Source organism: Nelumbo nucifera, chromosome 7, assembly GCF_055504915.1.
Source record: "Nelumbo nucifera cultivar China Antique chromosome 7, China Antique-T2T, whole genome shotgun sequence".
NCBI lineage: Eukaryota > Viridiplantae > Streptophyta > Magnoliopsida > Proteales > Nelumbonaceae > Nelumbo > Nelumbo nucifera.
This window is the reverse complement of record NC_142655.1, coordinates 34,232,391-34,259,616: the sequence shown is the minus strand read 5'-3', so window position 1 is coordinate 34,259,616 and position 27,226 is coordinate 34,232,391. Positions and strand designations below refer to the sequence as shown.

The 27,226-nt window shown below is 37.4% G+C and overlaps 1 protein-coding gene and 1 long non-coding RNA gene across 2 annotated transcripts in view; one reads left to right on the top strand and one right to left on the bottom strand.

Annotated features, from left to right (window-relative positions):
- The window catches only part of LOC148790353 (uncharacterized), a 39,158-nt gene that overhangs the window by 807 nt on the left and 11,125 nt on the right, over positions 1-27,226 (top strand). The window contains exons 2-3 of the long non-coding RNA XR_016078382.1: positions 25,837-25,889; positions 25,980-26,024. This is a non-coding gene — a long non-coding RNA (uncharacterized LOC148790353). The remainder of the gene's footprint in view (positions 1-25,836; positions 25,890-25,979; positions 26,025-27,226) is intronic.
- LOC104598311 (aspartyl protease family protein At5g10770-like) lies at positions 18,938-20,704 on the bottom strand. Its single transcript, XM_010260326.3, has 2 exons — positions 20,419-20,704; positions 18,938-20,320 (listed from the first exon to the last, which is right to left on the bottom strand). The coding sequence occupies exons 1-2, from the start codon at positions 20,615-20,617 to the stop codon at positions 19,038-19,040; spliced, it is 1,482 nt and encodes a 493-aa protein (XP_010258628.1). The 5' UTR covers positions 20,618-20,704; the 3' UTR covers positions 18,938-19,037.

The following is a 27,226-nucleotide window of genomic DNA, read 5'->3' as shown; positions in this document are numbered from 1 at the left end:
TTTCCCATGTTGCAATTTTATTTCCTTTCCTTTGAAAGAATTTGTTTTAGTTTTTTTAGATGTAAGCATTACAAATTAAGTTTTTTCTTTTGTTTTTCATTCTCAAACCTGATGGAGAATTTGACATGGATATGGAGATCAAGATTGATGCGTGGTGGATACTAAGTTCGACGCAATAAGAAAGGTTTTTCTACTAGTTTTGATCACCACACTCCCAGCCGTAGTTTAGCATAAGTTGATTATGTTGTTTTCTTATTTTCTTGCTGATTAATTGTGTAAGGGATCAACCCGAGTAGCAACGCGGATCGGTGACCGTGACTAGACCAACCAAGACTGGGTCAATTCAATTCATTAAGTATAAGTGTTGAATATTTCAACACAATTAATGAATATTCTAGAAATTAGAAGAGTATTCTTGAATAAGAAATAAACATAGAGCACTCTAGAAATAATTCAAGAAAATAAAACATGTGACAAAAGGGAAAAACATGAAATAACAATTAAAAGATAATTCTAGAAGGGTAATTAGCCATATGTTTTAAATGTGTAAATAGAACATTCTAGATACAAGGGTAAATAAGAAAAACATAGACTTTAGAACCTTTAGAAAAAGACACCCAAAATCTACAAGTAGAGGTCTTGAGACCATTCTTGCTCATTATAGCTCATTCTCTTTCTCTCATTCAGCCTCTCCCCCATTTCAGCCATTCTCCACTTTCCTTTATCCTCTATTCTCTCTCTCATTGGAATTCTAGCACCGGTGAACCACAATGGCTTGAGAGGGAGAGAGAGAGGAAAACTTTGACAAATAGGGGTTCATTCTCACTCGCCCGCTTTCTAATGTTTGTTGAAGAAGATGAATAGTAAAAGTGTTTGAATTAGGTTTAGTGAGAAAGGTTGGTTAAATTTATATGGGGGGCTAATGGCATTTTTGTAACTTTGGGTTTTTTAAGGTGTATTTTTGTAATTTTAAAAAATTGAGGTATTTTTTTTCAATCAGGTCTAAGGGGGGCCAAATCGGGGTTCCTGATGGATGGATGGGTGGGATTTTAGGTTGGAAAATGGAGGGCTGGGATGAATTTTGGGCATTTACGATAATTTGGTGTTTGTAGGTTAACAAGATTGACTAATATGGAATCTTTTCAAATAAAGTAGGGAAACAAGAGGAGTTTTAGTTGAAATTTTGTGGGGAAGGGTGTTTAGTCATTGTAGATTAATTGGTAGGGCTGGATTAGCCCAACTGGGTCTGGATCGGATAGATCTAGAAAGGGATTGATTTGGAAAATGAGGATGGTTTTTGTTGAAACTTTGCAGGGTGAGGTTTTTGGGCATTTTGGGTCAATTGGTAGGGCTAGATTGGCCAAATCGGGCCCGGATTAGGTAGGTTTGTGAGGGGAGTGATTCAGTCAATTCAAGGCTTTAAAATGAAATCTTGGTGTGATGAAGGGGTAAACAAGGGTATTTTAGGCTGAAATTTTATAGGGTGGGGTTTTTGACCATTTTGGGTCTATTTGTAAGGTTATATTAGCCTAACTAGGCCCATATCAAGAAGATATGGAAGTGGTTTATTCAATCAATCCAGAGTCTTGAAACAAAACCTTTGTGTAATAGAGGGGTAAACAAAGGTAGTTTAGGGTGAAATTTCATATATTGGGGTTTTAGTATGTCCAAGATATGCTGTTGATGTCTGTTTGGTTCTAGAGGGTTAAGATCATAGAAATTTAGGTCAACAAGGAGGTTCAAAATGGAATCTTAGTTTGATGGGAGGGTAAATGAAGAAATTTTAGTTTAAAACTTTACGAGTAGATGTTTTGATGTATCTAGTGTTTAATTTATAGTCTGATTGGTTTAAAGGTGTTAGGATCAATGAGATTTGGGTTGCAGGTGTTTCAAGCTAATGAGAGGACTTGAAAGGGAATCTTGGTTTGGTAGTGTGGGAATGGAGGAATCTTACATTGAAATTTCATGTGTTGGTATTTTAGGATGCCTTGGATCTAATGGTGGTGTTTGATCTAGTGGCCAAGGTGTAAATGAGGGTTGACCTATGTCATTGGATTGAGATCGGGTATATTTAATGGTGGAAGTGAGGGCTTTTGGACTAAAATTTGGGTTCTTTGGGTTTTTGGTGTTTTGGAGAGATCAGAATGTTCTAATTAGGTGTTTAAGTTAAATTAGGGGTTTAGGCGGTGGACCAAGCAAAAATCGGGTGATGATACCAATTGTTCATATTTTGCATGTTCTGCATTACTTAACAATAACATGTTAACGCACTTTTATTTGTTGAAAAATTTAGAACTTTATCTTTAACAAATAATTTTTTTCTCTTTAATATCATATTTTCTTTCATTATATTTTGAAACACATCGATATCACTCATTGGTAATTAGAATTATTCTAAGTTTTTTCCCCTTGCACAAATTACTCCAGCACAATACCATGTTTTAAAACTTAAATTTTAGCCCATTACAAATTCATTTTCAAAAATATACAAGTTCAACTTCACATTCATATAGTTTTAAATTTTAACACCATAACAAAGGGTTTTATATTCAAGCTTATTATTCGAAGCATAAATTAACTGTTTTTTTAAAGAAATAATTCTACATCACAATTCATTCATTTAATGAAGCTTTTGAAAATGCATTACAGCACCAGCAATTCATTCCACTATATTAGTAATAATTTTCGTGATATGCTCATAACTTTCAAAAATTTTTAATAAATGTTGCAGCTTTTACTTATTGATTATTCAAAAATATCTTGAAATATCAAATATATGTATATGTTACTAACACTTACAGCTTATATATTATTACTGAAGTTCAGCTCGAGGGCATTAACCCCCTATGGCTATACATATACATATGCATATACATATATATTTCCGTTGTACATATTTTATCTGGGCAATAACATTATGTTAAGGATGACAATTATCATTTCAACCCATGATGAGAATATTTCTGTTAAACATATTTTATCTTCGGAAACTGCTCATTACTGGCCTCCACAACTAGCAACTGGTTAAAGTTAAGAAGTGAGAAAGAAGAAGAAGAAGAAGAAGATCCTAGATCGTTTGCTTCATTGGTGTATTTTATATTTCTAATATAAGATCGGTGTTTAATCTCTCATCTCTTGCATTGATCTTTCGATTTCTTCCTTAGATTTGCATTTTTTATGTTGTTACAACTTAAAAAGAATCACAGAAATGAGAAAATTCAAAATCAAAATGGAAAAACTAAAAACCCTAACTAATTTTGGCCATTGGGAATAACCAAACAAGATTATGAGATATGAAAGTTTTTTTTTTCAATTTTTTATTTTTATTTTCTATTTTAAAATAAATAAAAAATTTAGAATTAGTTTGAAAGCAATTCGAGAACCATTAACTAGGCCAAAAATTTTAATAGTTAAACCATCTTGGTCAGTGGTTCTCTGACCGTTCCAACTTTTTTTTTTTTTTGTAAAATAACAGTTTAGGGCTAAATGGAACCGATGACCTGATCAGTTCTTGAGCCAAATGATTTAACCGTATGGTCTAGTCCATTTTTTAAAATAATGAATAAAATACTTATTTTTTGAATTTAGTCCTATTTAATTGTAAGGTTTGAATTATAACTTGAATTACTACTTTTCACCTCATTCAATTCCTCTATTTAAATATTACATTTTTTTGATAAATAAATAAAAGAAAAAAAGATACAGAAAAAAGATAAAACACTACAAAAGAAAGAGTCTAGCAAAGTAGGTAGGCCTATCAATGATACTTTAAATTTCATGATTTGATATGATTATCACATATTTAGATGAGGTGTTTATGTAATCAGATTTGGATTTTGCAATCTACATCTGATTAACAATAAAAAATATATAAAAACAAAAAATAAAAATACATAAAGTTTATAGACAGTTTTTGATATATTAATACTATAATTGTTGTCACTTAGAATTTCCACGTGCAAAGCATGTGCACACTTACTAGTAGTTTTAGATGTGAGAAAAAGTTAAAAAGCCTTTGGGCTCATACATTCTCACCCACTTATTGAGAGTTTCTTCTTAGAGCTAAGCATCATAAGATTATACACTCTTGCAACTGAAATGTTTGAGCTTGTATTGTTTTATCTACCTATTTTATAGGCTTTTGTATCATATTACTTTGTTTTATACTTACATTTTTGAGTGCAGGAGGTGTTTTGGGTTAAACAACATTCAAGGTTTGGTAGACACTCATAAGATCTACCAAATTAGGTTGGGTAGACATCCATAAATTCTACTAGGTTAGGTTGGGTAGGCACTAACAATTTGTACCAAGGTATTATATGCACTCGAAAGTCCTATTGGTTGTAAGTCTGGTTAGTGGAAAATGCTTAGAGGGTGTCTAAGGTTAATGATGTATGCAAGAGTTTCTACTGAATCATTATAAAAATCTTGTGTACTTCCTCCTTGTTCTTTTCTTGTTTTATCTTTCTTTACTTTTCAATTTTCTACAAATATTGTGCTACTAATCTCTTTTCTCATCTTGCAATTATTGCACATTACTTGGATCGTTTTCTTTTGAATTGCAAGATACAAATTTCTTGGTGTAGTTATTGAGCTACTAACTCTACTAATCCTACTAACTGCACTAACATCTTTGGTGTGTAGTTTGAGAGCCTTATTGATTATTAACTTGTACCAACTATGAACTACTAACACTTAATTTTTTTTCATTTACATTTATATAGTTGTTTACATTTATTTCTTTATCTTTTATTCAGTTGTATCATTTATTTTCAACAGTTAAATTTTTCCTTGAGGTTCTAATAGCAGTTATCTAATTTCTTGAATTCAATTTAATTACTTTCTTGTAGTTAGTTTTTTTCTCAACTACTAACTTATGGTTAGTCCTTAATCTACAACTACAATATTGAAACACACATCTTGTATAGCTTACACTATACATTTCAGTTATTTATATTCCACTTGCCTTTACTTTTCTACAATTACATTGAATTTATTGTTCTTAAGGTCAAATTTCTTAAAGTACCCCTAAGTTTTAGGAAATTGACTAACTGTATCCCCACTATTTACATATTTTCTTATAGTACCCCTAAGTTTTCTAACAAGTACTAAGTCCTCCCTTGCCGTTAATATCTATTAATGTTTCATCACAATCCATTCACATGTGAGACCACATGATGTATATAACTTTTTAAAACCTAATATTACCCTTTTGTGGTTGATTTTGCCCTCTTTTATTCTTTAAATTTTCAAAATAATTTGTTGGCCAATGATTCCGTGCTCGAACATTTTACTTTAACTAAGATCATTGACCAATGTTTTAGCCACTTTTACTTTTAGAATTTGAAACTGATTTTAAGCAGATAAGAAAAGATGAACTATCTCAATTGTCAATATGTATCTAAAAGAACAAGAAATTGGTAGTAAATACTATCCAAAGGGTTTAGAAGAAAATTTGCCAAATGTGTCATTTTTTCACATATTTTTATTTCTTTTTGCTAAAAGGCTAGAGGGTATAGATGCAAAGGCCAAAGCTAGTGGAACTTGTCAATTAGTTGTTAAGAATTTGAAGGAGGAATTTGTAAGAGATTACATATTTCCTTGTTTGCGAGTTGGAGCAATTTATGAAAGAAAATAGTTGCTTTGAACTTCCATGGCTCAACTGGTTATTGCTAAAGGAAGCTCTTTATGTCTGCTTCCACTCTCTATTTACTTAAGCAGTATCCTTCTTTTATTTCATGTTCCTGAAACCTATCATTTTCTTCCATAATGTCTAACTTGTTGGTTGATTTTTTAGAAATGAATATTTGAATCAGTTGCTTTATGAGCATAGCATTTTTTTTATCAGCACTCTTATTAAAAACAAGGTGGAAAATTTTGATATAAGAGTGAAAAGAAATGGGCACTGTGTTTATGGAGAATGGGGGCTACATGGTCTGGCTTAGTTTTAAAAACGAGGGAAAGCTGAGAAGAAAACTCGCCAAATGTGTTTTATTATAGTTACATGATCAAGATTTTCTTGAGTGTTTTAAATTTTTTTGATAGGTTGAAAATGTTTTGATTCAAGAATCAGGGAATACATTGTTTGGGGTTTTCATAAGTGATAGGAAATAATGCATAGAGCCCAGAATAGTGTTAGTGAACTGCAGCTATGGAATCTTCTACTAACAGACTAAAGGAATCGGGAAATATATTGTTTTTTTGTTTGGGATTTTAGAGTTGCTTTTACGGATCATATCTTTGGTTTTTATAGATCATTCTTTCCTTTGAATATTTAAGTCTTGCATTCTATAGTTACGGAATACATTGTTTTTACGAAATACATTGTTTTTTTTTTTGTTTGGGATTTCAGAATTGCTTTTATGGACCATATCTTTGGTTTTTATGGATCATTCTAACCTTTGTATATTTAGATCTTGCATTCTATAATTACAAAAGGGTTATTTAGAGCTAGAGAAGACCAATAAGGTGCTATTCAAATGTTTCCATTAATAGGCGTTAATGATAAGAGAGGATTAGTCAATTGTCAAAAAGCTTAGAGGTACTTTAAGACAATATGTAAACAATAGGGGTAGAGTTAGTCAATTTCCTAGAATTTAGGGTACTTTAAGATGTTTTCCCTTTACTTAGGCTAAGTTTGGAAGGAGTACAAATACAAAAATGTACAGCACAAATACATTCAAAATAATACAGAATACAAGATTTTGCACTATACATATTGTTAGACAGTGTATGCCCTTAGCTCCAATCAACATGATGCACATTATGACATTTATTGTAAATGAATAAAGTACATATTTGATTCATGTTATTATGGTGTGTTTCTGTGTAATACTCTTAAACTGGACACATATGAGACTCGTGTTAGTTTAGAATCTTTATAGCCGTTGGATAGATCTGGGGAGACTTATCCTACCAAGGCTGACACTGATGTACCGCCAAGTTGGTTGGGGTGGCTTGTCTTAGCTGCCAGGGAGAGACCTGGGGTACATGCAGTGTGGGTTTTCTTGAAACCCTGAACAGGACCAAAATTACAGTATTGCCCTGGACCTTGGAGATAGATGGGCAGAACTGAAGTGTTACACCTGACCCCTAGACTCGATTATGATACTGCACTAGGTGTCGGATTGGGCTGTCTTTGATATGCCAATCAGTGAGATCCTTAGAGGGGGTCAAAACCTGGGTATGTTGGACAGTCCGAGAATTCATTTGAGTGGGTGATCATAGTGACAGGATCTGCCCCTTTGTCGGACAAAGTGAATGATCGGGGATGCACTCTCTTTGATGGAAACCTAAACTGCCGATAGTTGATTTCAACCGTTGAAATTTGTTTTTGCAAAATATATATATATATATATATATACCATTGAGCCTTGGGCCTTGTGGGTTATACCTGATGGGCTAATCTTGCATCTGCCCACAGTCCTTGGGTCTTCATAAGATGGTTGGACCAAAGGACCCAATGGACTTAGGGGTTTACTATGTTCAGCTGTGAATTCGACCAGGCCTTGTAACAAAGTCTAGGCTGAACCCATGTAGTTGATGTATAGATCAATGATAGGGTCTCATGCTATACAAAGAGAGCCAAGCTAGCTAGCATTAAAGTGGAAGTGAGCCTGAAAGCTTAATGAGCCTAAAAGCCCATTTTGAACTAGGTTAATTAGATTAATTAAATAAGGGTAGATCTGGGATTTGGATCAGCTGATAAGATAATGGATTATCCTTATCCACTTAAAGAGCCCAGATCCAAATAAAGATTTGGATTAGGAAATTGCTAATGGAATTAGGAAATTTTCTCTTTAAGGCTATAAATAAGAGAGCAGGGCGAACCTCTAAACACACATTCGCTAAATACAAAGAGAAGACAACATTGTTAGACAGCTCTTGCCTTCTGCTCTTTTTCTTCCTGTTCTTGCCACCCCACCTTGTTCGATCTCCAGTTCTTGGATTCGATCAAGATAGGATCTTGATATTGTTTATTGTGAGAAGAAACAATTTAGAAGCTGTGCTCATTGTCCTATTCGATTCTTGCTGAAGAATCACTAGTTCTTGGTGAAGAACTACCTGCTGATCCTACCTCACCCTAAGTTGTGTTATCTTCAGTGGAGGGAGGATTTGGTACTCTCTTTGAGCGTGAACACCTACATTGGGAGGAGCATTCTTGCGTGGATTCTATATCAGGTATGTCCCTCCTTTAATTTGGTTTCAGGTTTAGTCTGGTTTGGTTACAAGAACGAACCTTGAAAATGCAGTTTTCTAAATTGGGAATAGGATTCCCGGATGGGAGTAAAGAAATTTTTGAAATTTCGCCCAACCTTCCTGTAGAGTTCAACCATCCATATGATGGATCTCCCATTCCTTCAGTGGTATCAGAGCCAGGTTCAAGAGTTGAACCAAAATAGAACAGATCTGAACCTGCACAAATGGGCAGAAGGTGTTCTACCCGATTTGCGCAGTTAGCGCTTTTTCTGGGTGTTGGTTCTCAGATTATGGGCAGATGATCTAGAAATAAATCTTTATTATTCTCCAAAATTTATAGAATTGTTCTGTGAAATTTTCTTGAATTTTTGGGCTACACATGTGATGGAGATCGAATCTTTATGGTGCCAAGATTGGCACACCATGCGATTTCTATTCTATTCAATTCTGGTCTATAAATAATTTTTTTTTTAGACAAATTGTATAGGAATTTGATGTGATATAATAATAGAAAAAAATTAGATTTTTTTTTATTTTATTTCCATCTGGAGATCGCTGGAGCGCGCTACAAAGGAGAAGAGATTTTCGCAAAAACAAGTTCTACGATCTACGATTTTGCAATCTACGATTAACTGTTCTTTGCAGGTTTGTAGGATATCTAAGAAAATCACAGTGCAGCCCTTTGATTTTAGTTTCTTGATAATTTGATTATCTTGAATTAATTTATTTTCAGATCATTATTCTTGAATTAAATCTTGAAATGGACACCAAAACTTGGGCCGAATTACACCAGATTTGGTCCAAACTGGTTGGACCGAATTGTTGGTCCAAATTGGTTTTTCTAACCCTAATTTGATTTAGGCCAGAGAGTTGATGGCCCATTCCATCTTTAATTTGGCCCACCTCTGTAAAAACCTAATTTTAATATGATAAAACTGAATCAGCCCTAATTTAGCTATCTGGACCGAATTGCTTTTTGCAGTACATTATGGGCTCTATTGGGCTAACACTGATTAAATCTAATTAATTAAGGATTTTATAGATACTTTAATTTATTGGATCAATTTGTTTCATGCATGTGATTTATGGATGTGTGATGTGCTGCGTACATGGGCCATAAGTACTTGACCCACGATTATTTCGATAGTGGCTCTTTTGCACGCCATGGATGAATGCAAATCATTGCCATGGTGTCCATAAGATCATTGGATGATCTCCCTGCTTGGTGGGCCCTACATCAACTTCCTCCCTAAGAGGATTCGTGCAAAACCCTAGCCATTTGGGACCCATTTAAATTTGGCTTTGAGAAAGTCAATAGGAGCCACTTTGGTTTGACCTAAATAAAACTAGGGCGTAATATTTCGTTCTCTCCATTGAAATATGTGTGCATGTGATAGGGAGGTTCATATGATAAACTCTCTAAAGGCCTTCCATCATTAACATGAAGATGGGTCATTTAGTAATGAGGAAATGCACCATAAAATTGGGCTATCCATTTGCTGTTGGATCTGTTGGATTGTTTCATAAGATGATAGGGGCGTCATAGATCGATGTGGGTGGGGCCTATCCTAAAGTGGAAGACTCTCTCACGGTACCTTGGCGTTCACAAATATGATGGGTAAGCACTCACTGGACAGAAAGGTTAAACCTAAAATGGTAATGAACCTTGTCTAACAGAAGTCCAAGGGAAAGCTCATGAGATGAGTGGATGTGATACTTCACAGAAGGTGGTGGGGTTATGCAGCTGAAACAGTTGGCTCCATGCACCCTATGTGGTTTCCTACATTTCCAGAGACAGTTCACAGTATCCGTCACTGAGATAGGAGGGAAATCTCAGAGATAAACAAATGGAAATGGAGCATAGATTAAAAGCCATATCTATGTGGATAACATGAATCAAATCAGGTTGTTGACTAATATTTGCTTTGCCTTTATCAGAAATGGCAAACGGACAATTCGCCAAATTGTTGAACGATAATAAGCTTAAGGGCCCAAATTACGTTGACTGGTATTGTAACCTTATGCTGGTCCTGACGTTAAAGAAATTGGACAAGGTTGCTAAGAACCCTGCTTCGGATCGTCCGGGTGATAGGGCTTCTGAGGCCTACAGGAGGGAATATCAAGAATGGGAGGAGAAAAACTCTCTTGCTCGATGCTATATCATAGCCTCCTAGACAATCATATACAACGACAATTTGATTAGATCGAGCTGTCCAAAGATATCTTGGATAGTCTAAGGACAATGTATGAAGAACAGAATTGTTCTACTCGTTAGAAGGTCCTAAAACAGTTTATGACCACACAAATGTCCAAGAACCAACTAGTTCATGACCATTGTCTTAAGATGATAGGGTACATTAATGAACTGGAGGCTCTTGGATCTGGGCTAGATCATGTCACCAAAGTTGATGCCATCCTGAACTCTTTGCCTCCTTCCTTCAATCAGTTCATCATGAATTACAATATGAACAAGGTAAATGTTAGCATCTAGGAATTCAACAATATGTTGTAGAGGGCCGAGGAACTGGTAAAGAAGGATGAGCCCATTGCCATGCTTGTTGAAGGTGGCAAATCGGGCAAGAAGAAGAGGAAGGCAAAGAAGAAACCTCAAAAGAAAACTAGCAATCCTAAACGACAGAGGAAGGACAAGGCATCGGATGCGTGTCAGTTCTACAAATAGGCCGGCCATTGGAAGAGGAACCGTCCTCAGTACTTGGAGACCTAGAAACAAGGTAATTTCGAATCATTTGTCATAGAAACCAATATGTTGGTGACTTCTGCTTCCTGGTGTATTGACTCCGAGACTTCTACTCATGCATGTAAAACATTGCAGGGGTTCAGGACAAACAAATGATTGAGTGACGGTGAAGTAATTCTTTACTTGGGGACTTTTGCAAGCGTTGCAGCTACAACCATAGGAACTGTAGAATTGTATTTCAGAGAAGGAACAATTACATTAAAAAATTGTCTTTTTGTACCCAATTTGAGAAGAAATTTGATTTCTGTTTTAAAACTGTGTGCGGATGGATATTCTGTTCTCTTTAGTAATTTGATTACTATTAAAAGAAATAACAAATTCCTCGCATACGAAGAACTTGAGAATGGTCTCTATGTTCTCCATCATTCTCTGGAGACAAATATAACCGAAACTAGGTCGAATAATAACCCCAAGAAAAGAACTCGTGATACAATTAATCCCACGTGCCTGTGGCATTATGGACTTGGCCACATTAACATAGATCGTATCACAAAGTTGGTAAAGGATGAACCTTTGAATTTTCTAATTGTAAAAGATCTTCCAACTTGTGAACCTTGCCTTCAGGGTAAGATGATGAAACAACCATCTAACGGTAAGCCTGAAAGATCAACAAGCACCCTTGACCTTATACATACTGATGTATGTGGTCCTCTGAATGTTAGGACACATAACCAGCACGTTTATTTTATAACATTCATCGATGATCACTCTTGGTATGGTTATGTGTACCTAATGAGACACAAGTATGAATCCTTTGAAAAGTTCAAAGAGTTCTAGCAAGAGGTCGAGAAACAGTTGGGAAGACACATTAAGGCCCTTTGATCAGATCAAGGAGGCAAATATCTCTCTAACGAATTCAGGGACTACTTAAAGGAAAATGGGATAGTATCACAACTAGCTCCTCTTGCTAACCACAATTAAATGGTGTGTCAGAAAGGAGGAATCAGACCTTATTGGATATGGTCCGATCACTTCTCGACACTCAGAATTACCCACATCCTTTTGGGGTTATGCATTAGAGACTGCGATATATGTGTTGAACCGGGTTCCAACCAAATCTGTTCCGAAGACTCCCTATGAGCTTTGGACCAGTAAGAAACCAAGTGTGAGATACTTGAAGATTTGGGGTTGTCCGACACATGTTAAAAGAACAAGTGCTGACAAATTGGAATCTAAAACCAGTCGTTACCTATTTGTAGGTTACCCAAAAGGCTCTGGAAGGTATTTATTCTATGACCTACGAGAACAGAAGGTGTTCTGTAGTCGGAATGCCCATTTCTTGGAGGAAGATTACATCCTAAACAATGATCATCAGGAAGTTGTTTTTGATGATGAGAGCTCAGGAGTAGTGGGAGATGTCCCACAAGCTCCAGTTAATAACCAACATAGGAGATCTACCTGAGAATCCAGGCCTCTAGTTTGTTACGGCTATGACCAAGAAAGTTACTTAGTGGAAGCCACGACCAATGAGGAGGATCCCATAACTTATACGGAAGCTATGTTGGACATAGATTCCTTGAAGTGGGTAGATGCCATGAGAGCTGAGATGGACTCAATGGAGAAGGGCCCCGATGGTAAGGTTGAGACCTACAAGGCTCCGATGATAAGGTTGGTTGCAAATGGATCCGCCCCCTGGGGCTAAAAACAATTGGTTGCAAATGGATCTATAAGAGGAAGAAGGGCCCCGATGGTAAGGTTGAGACCTACAAGGCTCGTCTTGCGAAAGAGTACACTAAAAAAGAGGGAATCGATTATGAGGAAACCTTTTCACTCGTGGCCATGCTTAAATCCATTAGGATCCTGCTAGCTGTAGCAGCGTACCATGACTACGAGATTTGGCAAATGGATGTCAAAACCGCGTTCCTGAATGGAGATCTTACTGAAGATATCTATATGCACCAACTGCAAGGTTTTGTAGCTGCAGGTCAGGAACACATGGTATGTAAACTTAATCGATCCATATATGGACTTAAGCAAGCTTCTAGGAGCTGGAACATCCGGTTTGACTCTACTATCAAACAGTTTGACTTTGAGCAAAATCCTAATGAGCCATGTGTTTATAGGAAGACCGGTGGAGATAAGGTTATATTTTTGGTTCTGTATATAGACGACATTCTACTCATTGGGAATGATGTAGGAATGTTGACTATGGTGAAAGTATGACTCTCACAACAATTCTCCATGAAAGATCTTGGAGAAGCCTCTTACATCTTGGGACTTCGACTCTATAGAAATAGATCGAAGAGGATAATAGGATTATCCCAGTCTACTTATATTGACAAAATAATCAAGAGATACAGTATCGAGAATTCCAAGAAAGAAAATGTTCTTTTCAGGCATGGAGTCACTCTTTCAAAGGGAATGTCTCCCAAGACACCTAAGGAGATTGAGGGCATGAAGGAAGTTCCCTATGCCTCTACCGTAGGGAGCATCATGTATGCCATGCCGTGCACTTAACCAGACATTGCTCAGGCCGTGAGTGTGGTAAGTAGATACCAGTCTAACCCAGGACAAGAGCATTGGACCACTGTGAAAAACATACTGAAATACCTTCGAAGGACAAAAGAGTTTTGTATTGTATTCGATGGTAGTTCACTACAGATCCTTGGGTATACCGATGCCGATTTCTATTTAGACCCAGATGATAGAAAGTCTACATCTGGATACATCTTTACGGTGGGATCCTATGCAGTTAGCTGGAAAATGAGCAAACAAGGGTCCACTGTAGATTCCACAACTGAGGCCGAATACATTGCTACAAGTGAAGCTGCAAAAGAAGCCATATGGATGAAGAAGTTCATTCAGGAATTAGGAATAGTTCCATCCAGCACATCCTCCATTCCATTGTTGTGTGACATATTTGATTCATGTCATTATGATGTGTCTGTGTAATACCCTTAAATTGGACACATATGAGACTCATGTTAGTTTAGAATCTTCACAGCCGTTGTATAGATCTAGGGAGACTTATCCTGCCAAGGTTGACACTGATGTATCGCCAAGTTGGTTGGGGTGGCTTGTCTCATCTGCTAGGGTGAGACCTGAGGTACATGTAGTGTGAGTTTTCTTGAAACACTGAACCGGACCAAAATTCTAGTATTGGCATTGAACTTGGAGATAGATGGGCAAAACTGGAATGCTACACCTGACCCCTAGACTCGATTATGATTCGGATTGGGTTGTTTTTGATATGCCAATCAGTGAGATCCTTAGAGGGGGTCAAAACCTGGGTATGTTGAGACAATCTGAGAATTCATCTGAGTGGTTGATCATAGTGACATGATCTGCCCCTTTGTCGGACAAAGTGAATGATCGGGGGCGCACTCTCTCTAATGGAAACCTAAACTACCAGTAGTTGATTTCAACCGTTGAAATTTGTTTTGCAAAATACATTTATATAGAGATATACATGTTTGTAAAAGGTTTTAATTCCCGGGATCCATGTGAGTAGAGAGTGCAACACTGTACCTTGCAGCCAAGGGAGAGGTCTTCTCTTGTCGGCAAGTGATTGATCATTATGGGGCTGAGAGGTTAAGTGTAAGACCATTGAGGGTTATACCTGATGGGCTAATCTTGCATCTGCCCACAGTCCTTGGGCCTTCATAAGATGAATGGACCCAAGGACCATTTAGTGTAAATGTTGGGCCCATTAAGAGCCCATAGTGATGGACTCAGGGGTTCACTGTATTCAGTAGTGAATTCGGCCAGGCCTTGTAACAGAGGTTAGGCTGAACCCATGTGGCTGATGTGTAGATCAATGATAGGGTCCCACACCACACAAAGAGAGCCAAGCTAGCCAACATTAAAGTGGAAGTGAGTCTGAAAGCTTAATGGGCCTAAAAGCCCATTTTGAAATGGGTTAATTAAATTAATTAAATAGGGGCAGATCTAGAATTTGGATCAGCAGATAAGATAAGGGATTATCCTTATCCACTCAAAGAGTCCAGATCCAAATAAAGATTTGGATCAAAGGAACTCCTAATTTGATTAGGAAGGTTGATCTTTATCTGCAGATAAGATAAGGGATTGTCCTTATCACTTAAAGAGTCTAGATCCAAATAAAAGATTTGGATTAGAAAATTCCTAATGGTATTAAGAAATTTTATCTTTAAGGCTATAAATAAGAGAGCAGGGCGAACCTCCAAATACACATTCGCTGAATACAGAGAGAAGACAACATAGTTAGACTCCTCTTGCCCTCTACTCTTTTTCTTCCTATTCTTGCCGCCCCACCTTGTTCGATCTCCAGTTCTTGGATTCGATCAAGATTGGATGTTGATATTGTTTATTGCAAGAAGAAACAATATAGAAGCTATGCTCACTGTCCTATTCGATTCTTGCTGAAGAATCACTAGTTTTTGGTGAAGAACTACCTGCTGATCCTGCCTCACCCTAAGCTGTGTCATCTTCAGTGGAGGGAGGATTTGGTACTCTTTTTGGGCATGAACACCTACGTTGGGAGGAGCATTCTTGCATGGATTCCGTATTCGGTATATCCCTCCCTTAATTTGGTTTCAGATTTGCCCAACCTTCCTGCAGGGTTCGGCCATCCATATGATGGATCTCCCATCCATTCACATATTTGTATTTGTACTCTTTCCAAACTAAGCCTTAACTACAAAGTCCACTAACAGTCCTGAGTAGTTACTCTATTATTTCATTTATTCTAGTTGCTATTATCTTTAGTGGTTACATTTGAATATTGTTCTTGATGCTCTTACGATTACATTGTTTATTTGTTTGAAGTTTCAGCTCATACTTGTGTTGTGAGTTAAGCATAGTGATAATTCACTTGTCTTCATTGTTGAATAATCTAACTAAGGTGGCGTTTGATTGCACTTTTTAGAGGTCTGAATCTGAAAATTCTACTTTTCAGACCACACCCCTTGTTTGGTTGTACCTCTTAACCTGGGTCTGAAACTGATTTTCAAATATGAAAATCATAGACCTTGGGCCGGCTCTTAACGTGCTCAGACACATTTCAAAGCCGACCCAATGTCCAAAATATCCTTACAATTTTTCGTGAATGACCTGAGTTACCCCTGATACCCCAAAACCCATAAAACCTAAACATTTGACCTCTCTTCTCTCTGTCTGTCTGTCTCTCTCTCCCTTTCTCTCTCCGCCCTGTCTTCCTGCCACTGTTGCTGCGAGTTGCAGCGGTGGCTCTCTCTCTCTCCCTGTCTTCTCTCTCTCGCTCTCCCTCTGTCTCTCTTTGCCCTGTCTTCCCTTCACTGCCACTACAACTTGCAGCGGTGGCTCTCTCTCTCTCCCCTGTCTTCTCTCGCTCTCTCTCTCTCTCTCTCTCTCTCTCTCTTTCTCTCTCTCCCTCTCTCTTTCCCTCTCTCGCTGCATGTTGTCGATTGCTCCTTCCCGCTCTGTAAAACTCCCCCTACCCTCTTGCTTCTTCCGCTGCCTATCCCACCTTCGACGTGAAGCAGAGGACCGGTGCAACATCGCCACTAATTTTGCCAGATAATCTGGGCTTCTGTGAAGCTCAGAAGCAAGCTACCCCCTTCTCACTGGAGTTCAATCAAGCCATTCCCTTCTCTCGTTTGGACAGAGCATTGGTTCATCTTCTATGAAGACAGATGGCTTTGTCGGTGGGATCGAGAGGGCTATGTCGGTGAGCTCGCGTGGCTTCTGTTGAGAGGGCTTTCACACTGTTCATCATCTTATGTTTTCTTCTCTCTCTCTGCCCTGTCTTCTCGCCACCACAACTATCTCTCCCCCTATCGGTTTTCTCTCTCTCTCTCCCCCTCCCCAGTCTTCCCATCACCATTGCAACATGTAGCAGTGGTTCGGTGAATAATAATAATATTTTTATTAATTATTAATTAGTTTAATATTTTTATTAAACATTAATTATTTTTATTAAATTTATTTGTATTATTTATTATTTATTAATTATAAATTACTTTTATTAATTATTAATTATTTTAATATTTTTCATTAAACATTAATCATTTTTTATTAAATTATTTGTGTTATTTATTAATTAATAATTATTTTGATTAACTAGTAATTTTTAATTATTTCATTAATTTTAAAAATTACTTTAATTTTTATTTGTCTAAATTATTAATTATTTTAATATTTTTATAGTCATTATTTTTTTTATTTTAACCATTTCATTTGTTAATTAGTAATTATTAATTTATTATTTTTTTATTTATATTATTTCAATATTATTTTGAGGTTGAAAATTATTTTTTATAATGCAAATTGAACTCAACATTTCCAAATATTATGTTTTAGGGGTAAAATAGTAAAATCAGTAAATTTTAGATGGTAAAGGACTGATCCAATACAAACTTATGGATTCAGATCCTCTAAAAAGTAAAAAAGCATCTATGTCTCTTTTCAGATTTCAGACACTTTTAATATCTTAACTTTTTAGATCTGAATTTTCAGATTTATCAAATGCCACCTAAGCCTCTATTTTGCTCCAATTTGTATTAAAGGCTTAGAGCTTTAATTTAGATTTGGGGGGAAGGTAGTAGACTATGCAGCAATTCCCAAAATTTATTGTCTTTCCTTCATCTAGTTCTAAAATATTTTTATATGCAAGTCCCTATTTAGAAAGAAAAGGATGTGCTTCTATAGAGAACATACTTTACTTTGATTTGTATGTTAAAGCTAAAAGTAAGAATGTGAAAACTCTGTTATTGATGTATTTAGGTCCATTTGATTTGTAGTTGGAATCGGAATGTTAATTAGAATAGAAATTCCTTGAAATCAGAATTGGAATGGTCCAACTGTTTGATTGAGTGGAATCATGCAGATTCCCATTCCCATTCCCATTCATGGTAGAGTGGCATTCGCCCATCCTCCCCTTCCCTTGGCAATGAGATCCTATCCTAACTGATTCCAATTTCCATTCCAATAAAGTCTGAACCAAACAGCCTATGGGAATAGATCATTCCCATTCCAATTCCAAAGAATTTTAATTCCGACTACAAAACAAACAGAACCTCATTCCCAAAGGAAAATCTGAATGGCTATTCCCTCAAATAGAAAAATGCCATTCCAGTGGCAATGTGAATCAAAATCCATTCTGTCCAATCAAACGTCTGGAATTGAAATGGCCACTCCAATTCCGATTCCAGATCCCCATACCCACGAACCAAATGGGCCCTCAGTAAATGGACGCATCTTCCTTTTCTCACCTCCTAACTCTTCCACTTTGTAAAATTCAGCCCCAAACGACTACACAAATGGTTTAGAAAGCATTGATTTAAAAAAAAAAAAGGCACAGAAATCATGTTGGTGGCGCAGATGGCCCTGTCCATTTGCGGGCTCATACGTGTCAGGCGGTGAGGGTTAGAGCAGAACCAATCAGCGAACGTGCACTGCCCTTCTCGGCAGGTTTCGGGGAGCCAATGGCGCAAGGTCACATGGTGGCCTTGGATGGCCCTGCTCCCCGTGTACGGACTCCATCTCGATCGTCTGGGCTCTGTAGCCTTCAGGCGACCTCAAGTATAAATAGGAGGTGACTCCCTCCAGGTAAAGGATCGAACACTTGAGCTTTCTCACTAGCATTTGAGATCTCTTACTCTCCTGTGACCTCGTCTGGGTGCTCGCACCTCAGACCTTTTCTGTTCATCACCTCAGTACTAACTTGACAATCAGAGTCTCTGCCTCGGGTCTTCACCCAAGGCCTTTGACGTTCTTCTCCTTACATAACCAACCTCCTGGTCCTCGGCCACCTCAAACACACGGCATAGCAGACCTCGGACCTCAGACCTTGGGTTTCCACCACCTCAGACATTGGTCCTTGACCATCTCAGTCCTTGGACCTCGGATACCTCGGCCCCACTCAGGCTTAGGAGTGAATTGATAGTGTTGTCCTTGGCCAATCTGAGCCTCAACAGTGGATATTTTAGATGGTGTTCCGTGTCCGCCAATTAATGTATTTTGTTTTTGAGAACAAAAAATGGTTTTTGTGGCTTCAAGCAATATTGAAGAAGAGTTAGGAGGTGATGAAGTAAAATACCATTTATTCTATTATAAGTACTACATGCATAATAGAGTTTACAGAGTTATTTTTAGGTGAATCAATAGACTGTCCCAGTCATCCTTAGTTGCAATCTCCTGGGCCAAACCCAATCCTCTGCTTTGCAAGATCGTAGATCACCTTTAGATTTTGTTGTTGTTTGTTTCCAAGGATAGTCACATCTCCATTATCGTCATTTCCGGCGAAAGCCAGACAGACTTGCGAGACGTTTCCACTGTAAAGGATGCCATTAGGATGCACATCCAGCACGATATCCCCGCGGAAATGGAGGCCTATCTTCGGTATCCTTATTGTACGGTATCTCGTCAAGTCATAACATGTATCCAATATTGAAAGGGCCTCCGCCGATCGGTACTTGGACATCAATTGCCGGAATGCAGAGCGAAGGGCGGAGTAGACTGATGGAGGTAAACGAGTAATGACAGTGCCAGAGTCTATTATGGTTCCTGAATTTGCAAAATCCGATGCTGAAACCGGCAGTCTACGTCCTCCGACGCTGATCGCTGTTAGTTCAAGAAAGTAGAAGGAAGGGTACTGGGAGTTTGTCAGCAACGACGTGAACTGAATGGCTGAGGAGACAGAACTGATTGCTTCTCTTCCAAATGCCAGGTATCCTGTAGAGCTCGAAGTTGAAGGCAAACAGTAAGAGAAAACTTGACCATATGAATTGGCCGTCTGGGACACCAGGGATAGCCGGTGACGGCCGAGTCCTAGCAACCCGGCTGCGTTTCCAAAGAGCCCTTGGTTGTTCTGCCCACACCCAAACAAGAAATTAGGGAAGATGTCAGAACTAGAAGCGGTGAGTCTGAGCATTTCACGTCCAAAGTATCCGACCGAGTATGACCCATCACCGTACTGGATGCTGTAAATGCATGTGGAGGCGGAGCAGCCAGTAGGGGAACTGGTTGCAGAACTGAGTTGAGAGCACTCATCTGCGCTGCAAGTGACATTGGAATAAGACGATGATTTTGTTGGATCGAATATTGGATCTTGCTGTTTGTGACAGTATCTCGTGCACGGCTTGCACTGAATCCATGTTAGGTCGCTCCCGGTGTCAAATATAAGGGAGAGATCAGTCCTTGGGCTTCCCAATCCCACTCTCACAACGTAGTTGCCGGAGCCCAAGTAGCGCCCGGAGCGGGCTGGGACTCTAGCTTCCGAGTTCCTTACTGCAGATCCTCTGGAATTGTTGGAGAGTCTAGACTGGAGGAAGTCGACTCGAGATTGGTCTTCGGAGAGGATCTCAATGGCTGCGAGTGGGAGTGGTTTTGTCTTCCCTCCGCCCAGGTGGGAGCATGGCCCGTTTCTGTGAAGTATCTTTAGTCTATTCTTGCTGTTGTTTGGACCTAAAATTAAGTTGTAGAAACTGAAAAACTTCATTAATCTGATCTACAAAGAAGTAGTTTGAAGTTCAAACTAACTGTGAATTACATGTTTAATTAACCTTGGGCGGAAGCGAAGCAGGCTGACGCCGGGAGGAGAGAGCTGGTTCTAATAGAATAACTGTGAAGATGATGCTCTTTCACTGCAGTCTCTTGTTCTATCTGGTACGCGTATACGTAGGATTTCTCTGGAGAGTAAAGATAGCAGAGGGAAAGGGAAGAGATAAGGAAGAAACTGTGAAACATGGAGCAGCCAGCCATGGCTTCACCCTTCGGACTCTTCCTTTTCTTCTCTCTTTCTTCTCAGCTATCCAGAGTCCAGAGACACCACCTACTACTTCTGTCAGGGCTAACGTATATACTTGTGTTCCCAGCCTCCTCTAATCAGTGTTTTCAACCCGGTCGACCCGGTTAGTTGGACCGTTCGTTCACCCATCATGAAACCCATTGATTAGGTTAGAAACCCAACGACTCGACCGCTTAATCGAAACCACAGATTGCGAATTTCAAATTAATTAATTAAATGATTAAAAAAACTACCTTGACTTTTGATAAATACCACCGGTTCATTGGTTAGGTGTTGTCTGATATTATATCGTCGAACCAATATATGAAATCCTTTGAATTAGTCGAATTCATATATTTAGGTATGATGACGGATTGATCCATTCAACCGGCCGGACCTTTGAACCATTGATATGCAAACCGGAGGGAGGGTAAATGGGTCAGCAGGATCGGGTTTGAAACAATATTGCGTCACGATGGCATCAGTAATTGCCCAATCGTTTTGCGCGTTGGTCCCAACGATCATAATTCATAAATAGTGAGTAGAAAAGGGCTCCTTGGTGGCCTGCCCACATCCTTTATTTTACTTGCAGAGTGGCCACCTTTGTCCACTATAGGCTCATCATAAAAGATTTAATTTAAAAAGGGGGAGTGATATATGGATATTGGGAATGCATGTCCTCGTCATAAGAATCATGAGAATAGAGGTGTAATGTGGGCAGTTCTGGCACGGCATGATTTTGAGGAATCCACATCAGTACCTCACAGCACACCAATGCACGCTTAGATGTACTGTGGGGTGTTTTTGTAACCATCATTTGAAGCAATGTTTTAGAATTGTCACTGATATGGACGGTCGGACCATTTGAACCGGAAATCGTTTAGGCGATCGGTTTCGTTTTACCCTAAACTTGGTCTTTGGTAAAAAACCATTGAATTAGTCAACGAATTGTTGACCTGGATGGTTTGACCATTGAACTATTTAACCCGAAGTACGGTTTGCGGTTTGGAGCAAGAATGAAAAGAGAAGAAGTGAAGAACTCTCAAATCTGAGATCTACTGGCTGGAGAGAAAGAGGGAGAGAGGTCAATCGAGGGATGTGTGAGACAGTGAGAGAGATCTAAGAGATCTGGGAGAGCAGACTAGAGATCTGAGAGATTTGAGAGATCTGAGATCTATTGGAGTCTAAATGATAGATCAGAGAGAGAGAGAGAGAGAGAGAGATGACTGAGAGAAATCTCAAATCTACTTTCATTACCGTTGCTGTAGGTTCGCCATCGCCAACGTCATTGCCGTCGCCGTCACTATTGCCGTTGTAAGTCACCATTGTCGTCGCCGCTGTAGTCTGCAAGTGACCTCCTCATCCTCTTTCTTCTTCTTCTTCTTCTTCTTCTTCTTCTTCTTTTCTCTCTTCTAAACTCTCTCAACCATCGACAACTTCTCACATTTTTCTCATTCTCAAACACTCTCTTATATTTATATGCATCTTACCCTAATATTCCAATCTAATGGGTAAGATGATAAATCACCAGTTACAATATTTAAACCGCTCAAACTGTTTGACCCGGACAGTCGAACTGATGACCCAGAAACCGGTGGACAGAACAGTTCCATTTCTGGGTCGGTTTTTAAAACCTTGATTTGAAGTGTCATGCCCTCCTTGATCTTCTAGCCTATCTTCATCATCCGATCAATCCTTCAAGCATATACACATCTTCAAGCTTTTATCATTCATGTTGCTTCTCTTGTCATCCAGTACCCTAGTACCTAATTAAACTAAAACAAAACACTAATGGAGTTGTGGACATCGGAGGGTTAGTAGATGTATGCCGTGGTGGCAAGCATTGGATAATTTTTCTATGTTCTTTCCACCAGGCTAAAATATCAAAATTATTTAATTCCTTAGAATTGAAATTGAGGAAACCTATTAAATTACTAAAATTAGCTTGTAAATGCAAAGTGCCAACCAATTGGTTAGTAAGGTCTCTTGCAGGTCATAGTGGAGACTTGGGATCGAATACCGCTTGCACCTAGGTTGGGGGATGGGCTACCCCTCATTGTGTAGTCCTTTAGAAAATATAAAAAAAAGCTTAGTGGCACCTGATTCTTGCCTTTTATTTATTAATGACCAAATATCTCTTCCACTACTAGAGCTAATGCTTCAATAGTGGAGGTTGTACAAGTTCTCATATTTCCAAATAATTTTGTTTCATATATATTGCACATTTTAAATAATAAACCATTAACTTCATCTTTTTTGTTCCAATATGGCTTCTCATATTTTCATAATAAGATTCAAGCAAAACATTTAAACCATTTTTCTAATTTTAGGATCTCTAATATTGTAGCTATGTAATATAAATAATTCTAAATTATTCATATATTGTAAAGAGTATTTAATAATTATAAATAATTGATTAACTAAAATGCAAGAAGTTTAATAATAAACACCAAAAAATACATTAGTTGTATCATAAAAAATTTGTAAAAAATCTTTTATACATGTTGCAATTTCCCAATCATCGTTAGATATAAAATCATGGGACATTTTCTCATTATAAAATTTAGTAAGAATGTCTTTATATGAAATACAACTCTTTAATATAGAATAGGTGGAATTCCACCTATATTGAATATCTAATACAAAATTTCTACATTTTAAACCATATTTTTTGACATAAATATTTAAATTCTCGTTTTTTGATCCAAAACTTCTAATATACATATTACAATTTCTAATTTTAGAAATGTGAGGTGAAATAATATTTAAAGGATTTTGTATACATAAATTTAAGATGTGACATGCACATCTAATGTGAAATAATTTATCATTTAAACATGGTTTTAATTGCGATTTTAAAATATTTATATTGGAATCAATATTACTAGCATTAACAAAACTAATAGAAAAAATTTTATTTTGAATACCATAAGTATGTAGCCATTCAAGTCTTGTAAAACTTAAAATTCTATTTTGTAAAAGCCAATTTTCATCAATAAAATGTCTCATGACACAAATATAACTAATATTATATTTGGAAGTCCAAATATCAAATGTAAGTAAAATTCTAGTATTATGATTTTACAAAGTAGAAATTAATTTTTTATATGAATAAAAAAATTTAAAGCATCTACTTTAATAGTATTTCTAGATTTTTTTTTTTAAATCGGGGATTTACTAATTATTGTAAAAATGGTTGTTCAGTATGTACAATATATTTAGCTAATTCTTATCTTATTTTTTGGGAATATTCAAAATTATCAAAAAAATCACACCCAATTTGTAATTGGTTTTGATTATTTTTATTTTCAAATGACTGGCCATATGTCTAGCCAATTAGCCAATATCACTATTATTGTTATAACTAAAATCTCTCTTACATTTAATGCAAACAACTCTTTTTTCCTTTCCCTTAGTGTTTCTATTTTATACATTTCCCAAACATGGTTTTTCTCTTTCCATCCCTAGTAGCAATAATAGGGGTGCCTCCAGGAACATCATCCATAGAACCACTAACACTCATATCAATGCTATCAGAAGGAGGAACAAAGTCCTTATTTGCTACATTGCAGATGTTTTCTTTGGACTCCACACATAGAATGTCCAACTTAACCACGACCTCATTGGCATCGGTCTCGGGGACCACTGTTTTAATTGCCTCTCCTCGAGATGACTCATTCTCACTACTCTACTCACTACCCAAGCTAAAACTACCAAGAAAAGGCTCTTCACCGAAGATAAGAACACACAAAAACGAGGACCCAAGCAAAAAAATCCATCAAACACTCTCAACCAAATGACAAAGGCACCTGGTTTTGTTCCTTCACATTTATAAGGACTACCAATGACCTATATGGACTGGTGATTGACATGTGCCTGCTCGCCCGCTCATGAGCTTGGAAGACAAAGTGTCTCACCTGATGTCTCCTAGTTTGGAGTTTTGAATTTCAAATTTCCAACCTCCCGCGCATGACCCCTAAGACCAAACTGGGTTACAACCTTGACAATTCAACCAAATCTAAACTAGAAAATGAGTGTTGGATATTGTATGCCTTAAGTCCAATAGTGTTTGTAATTGGTTGTTACTATGAAAAAAAGAGCAATTATTTCATGTGTCATGTGGTATGTTTCTGTTAATTTAACCCTTGAACTACATTTTAGGATTATGTTCGAGACACCATATTCGGTATGTAGTCTAAATGTTCTCAACCAATGGATAGACTTGGGTGGTCTAATCTTGACAAGGTTAACATTCACAAACTACCTAAGTGAGAGTAGACTGTCTCATCTTCTAGGGTTGTGACACAAAGAGTGGGAATGGATGTTTACCTAAAAGACTAAAACATACCAAGTTTTAAATTATTGTTTGGCTTTTGGATAGGTGGAATAGCTAAACTGTTGCTTATGATGTCTGACTTTATAAAGATACTCAATTAGATATTTAGCTAAGCTGCTTTTGATATGCGCATTAGTGAGATCCTTTTGGGGTCAACATCTAGATATGTTGGAGCCTTTATGAGGGGTATTTAGGAAAGTAATCATTGTGATATGATCAACCACTTTGTAAGAATATCTGTGAACATACCTTCATTAGTGGATAGTCAAAATTGTCGACAGTGGATTTCAAAAGTTGTTGAAATCTGTTTTGCAAAATTATATCTATATAATTTAAATAGTTAATTCTGAAAGGTGTTTGCAAAGTAATTATTTCCTAAGATCTACTAATGAGAGGGTGTGACATTGGGTGGGTTTCGGGGACAAGTCCTTCCCTAAGGCTGCGTTTGTTTGCGATACAAACATTGAACCGGGGTATTTACGTACTCTGGTTCGCGTTTGCAAGCATTTGTTTGCGATACATATATGTATCAAAAATGAGTGCAAAACTGTATTTTCTGACATGAATGTATCGATTGAAGAGTGCATTACTGCATCAAATTTCTCGATGCAATCTTGCTCTCTTCGCTCGACAATGTAATTAGGGTATGCATTTGCTTTCGACTGTGTGAGAAAAATAGCCATTTCAGGTGAGCGGAGATCTACTGTGCCACCCCCCCCCCCCACCGCCTTCTAACGATACTTTCTCACCTCCATCTCCGACCAAGGCATGGTTGTTGGTGGTCGGCAATCAGTATCTTGTGTTTTTTTTTTGACTTGTGTTTTTCTATTTTCATGTTTTCATGTCGTCTGGTTGCAGGGTTCCTGTCGATCTGATAGGAGGTTGAAGATCTTCACTTCGATCTACACAAGGTAATGTTAGATCTGTCTTGAGATTCACAGATCCGGTATTTTGCTTCGACTAATAAATGCTTTCATCATTTTTTGTTGATTCTTTCTCAGACCTAGCCAAGTTTACACATCTTCCGCTCTGTCTTCAACAATCAAGTACGTGCATGGTGAAATTCTTCTTCTTTGTTACTTTGCTTCCTAATTAATCATTTTTTATGTTATCATTCTTGTTTGATGAAGATATCTTCTTGAATATGTGATATTTTCATTTGAAGGTATATGTATGATATTTGCCTTTGAATATGTGATCCAGTCTTTGCTACAACTAGTCAAAGACCCCTGTGGGGCCTTTCTTTTTCCTTGTTCTAATTTTTGTGACATAAAAGATTACGAAACTAAGTACTAACCATGAACCTAGAAATTAGGATCTGCATCTCCAAACTGATGGCTTCATTTGGTGGACAAGCCAGGGCATTGGGCTCTAATGCCATGCATTCTTTAAGGGATTGAAGGGAGAGATTGAATGTTCAAAATAATGCAATATTTAATTGGTTCATGCAACTTTACTCATGGTTCCCTGTACCCAATTATTTCCAAATTAAATTGAAAAGTTTGGGCCAATGATAAATTAGATATTTGGGGTGACAATGCATCAAGTTTTATCTAAGCACATTAGCAACACTGGGTTATTGAGAGTTTGTTCAAGTTTCATCTAAGCACATTGGCAACACTACAACCCATGAGTTACTTTAGGAAGGTAATTGAGAATTTGTTCAATGTTTTGTTTCACTACAACCCAAAGGATAGTTTTTTTTCTCCTGCATGTTCTTTGTAGCCTTTGTATAAATCTTTTAATTGTCTACCAAAATGGCTGCACAAAGCTAATCTGTCCCATCGGCAACACCTAGTCCATTCAATTACAGGAAATGGACTAAGTTTGGAAACCAACCTGGAAAAAAATTAAGAAAGAAATATAAAAATATGCAAACAAACTAATGGATACACCACTATAAATTAAGGACTTATGATGCATATCTATGTCTTTATAAAGGACCTAACCTATCTTTCCACAATCTATGTAATCCAACACTCATTAAATCATTCATCAAATCATAGTTTGGAGCAACACTACTAAAAACATTACCAACGAATTTACTCTTTTCTTCTCTTCCTTTACCTCCTTGATAGAGAAACTGATGCATTTTTATAAAGCTAGACAATCTAGCCCCTACCAAATAAGATGCATTTTTTAATACCAGTCCATTACATTAGAAAAGTCGCTTTCTATCTTCATATGATTTTGATGTTTGGATCTAGTGTATGAAGGTGAAGTATTAAGGAGGGGGAGGTTTAGAATG

Coding starts and splice junctions, on each gene's coding strand:
- LOC104598311 (XM_010260326.3), bottom strand. CDS start 20,617: ATGGCTGGCTGCTCCATGTTTCACAGTTTCTTCCTTATCTCTTCCCTT. Junction 20,321..20,418: donor CTGCTTCGCTTCCGCCCAAG/GTTAATTAAACA, acceptor ACTTAATTTTAG/GTCCAAACAACAGCAAGAAT.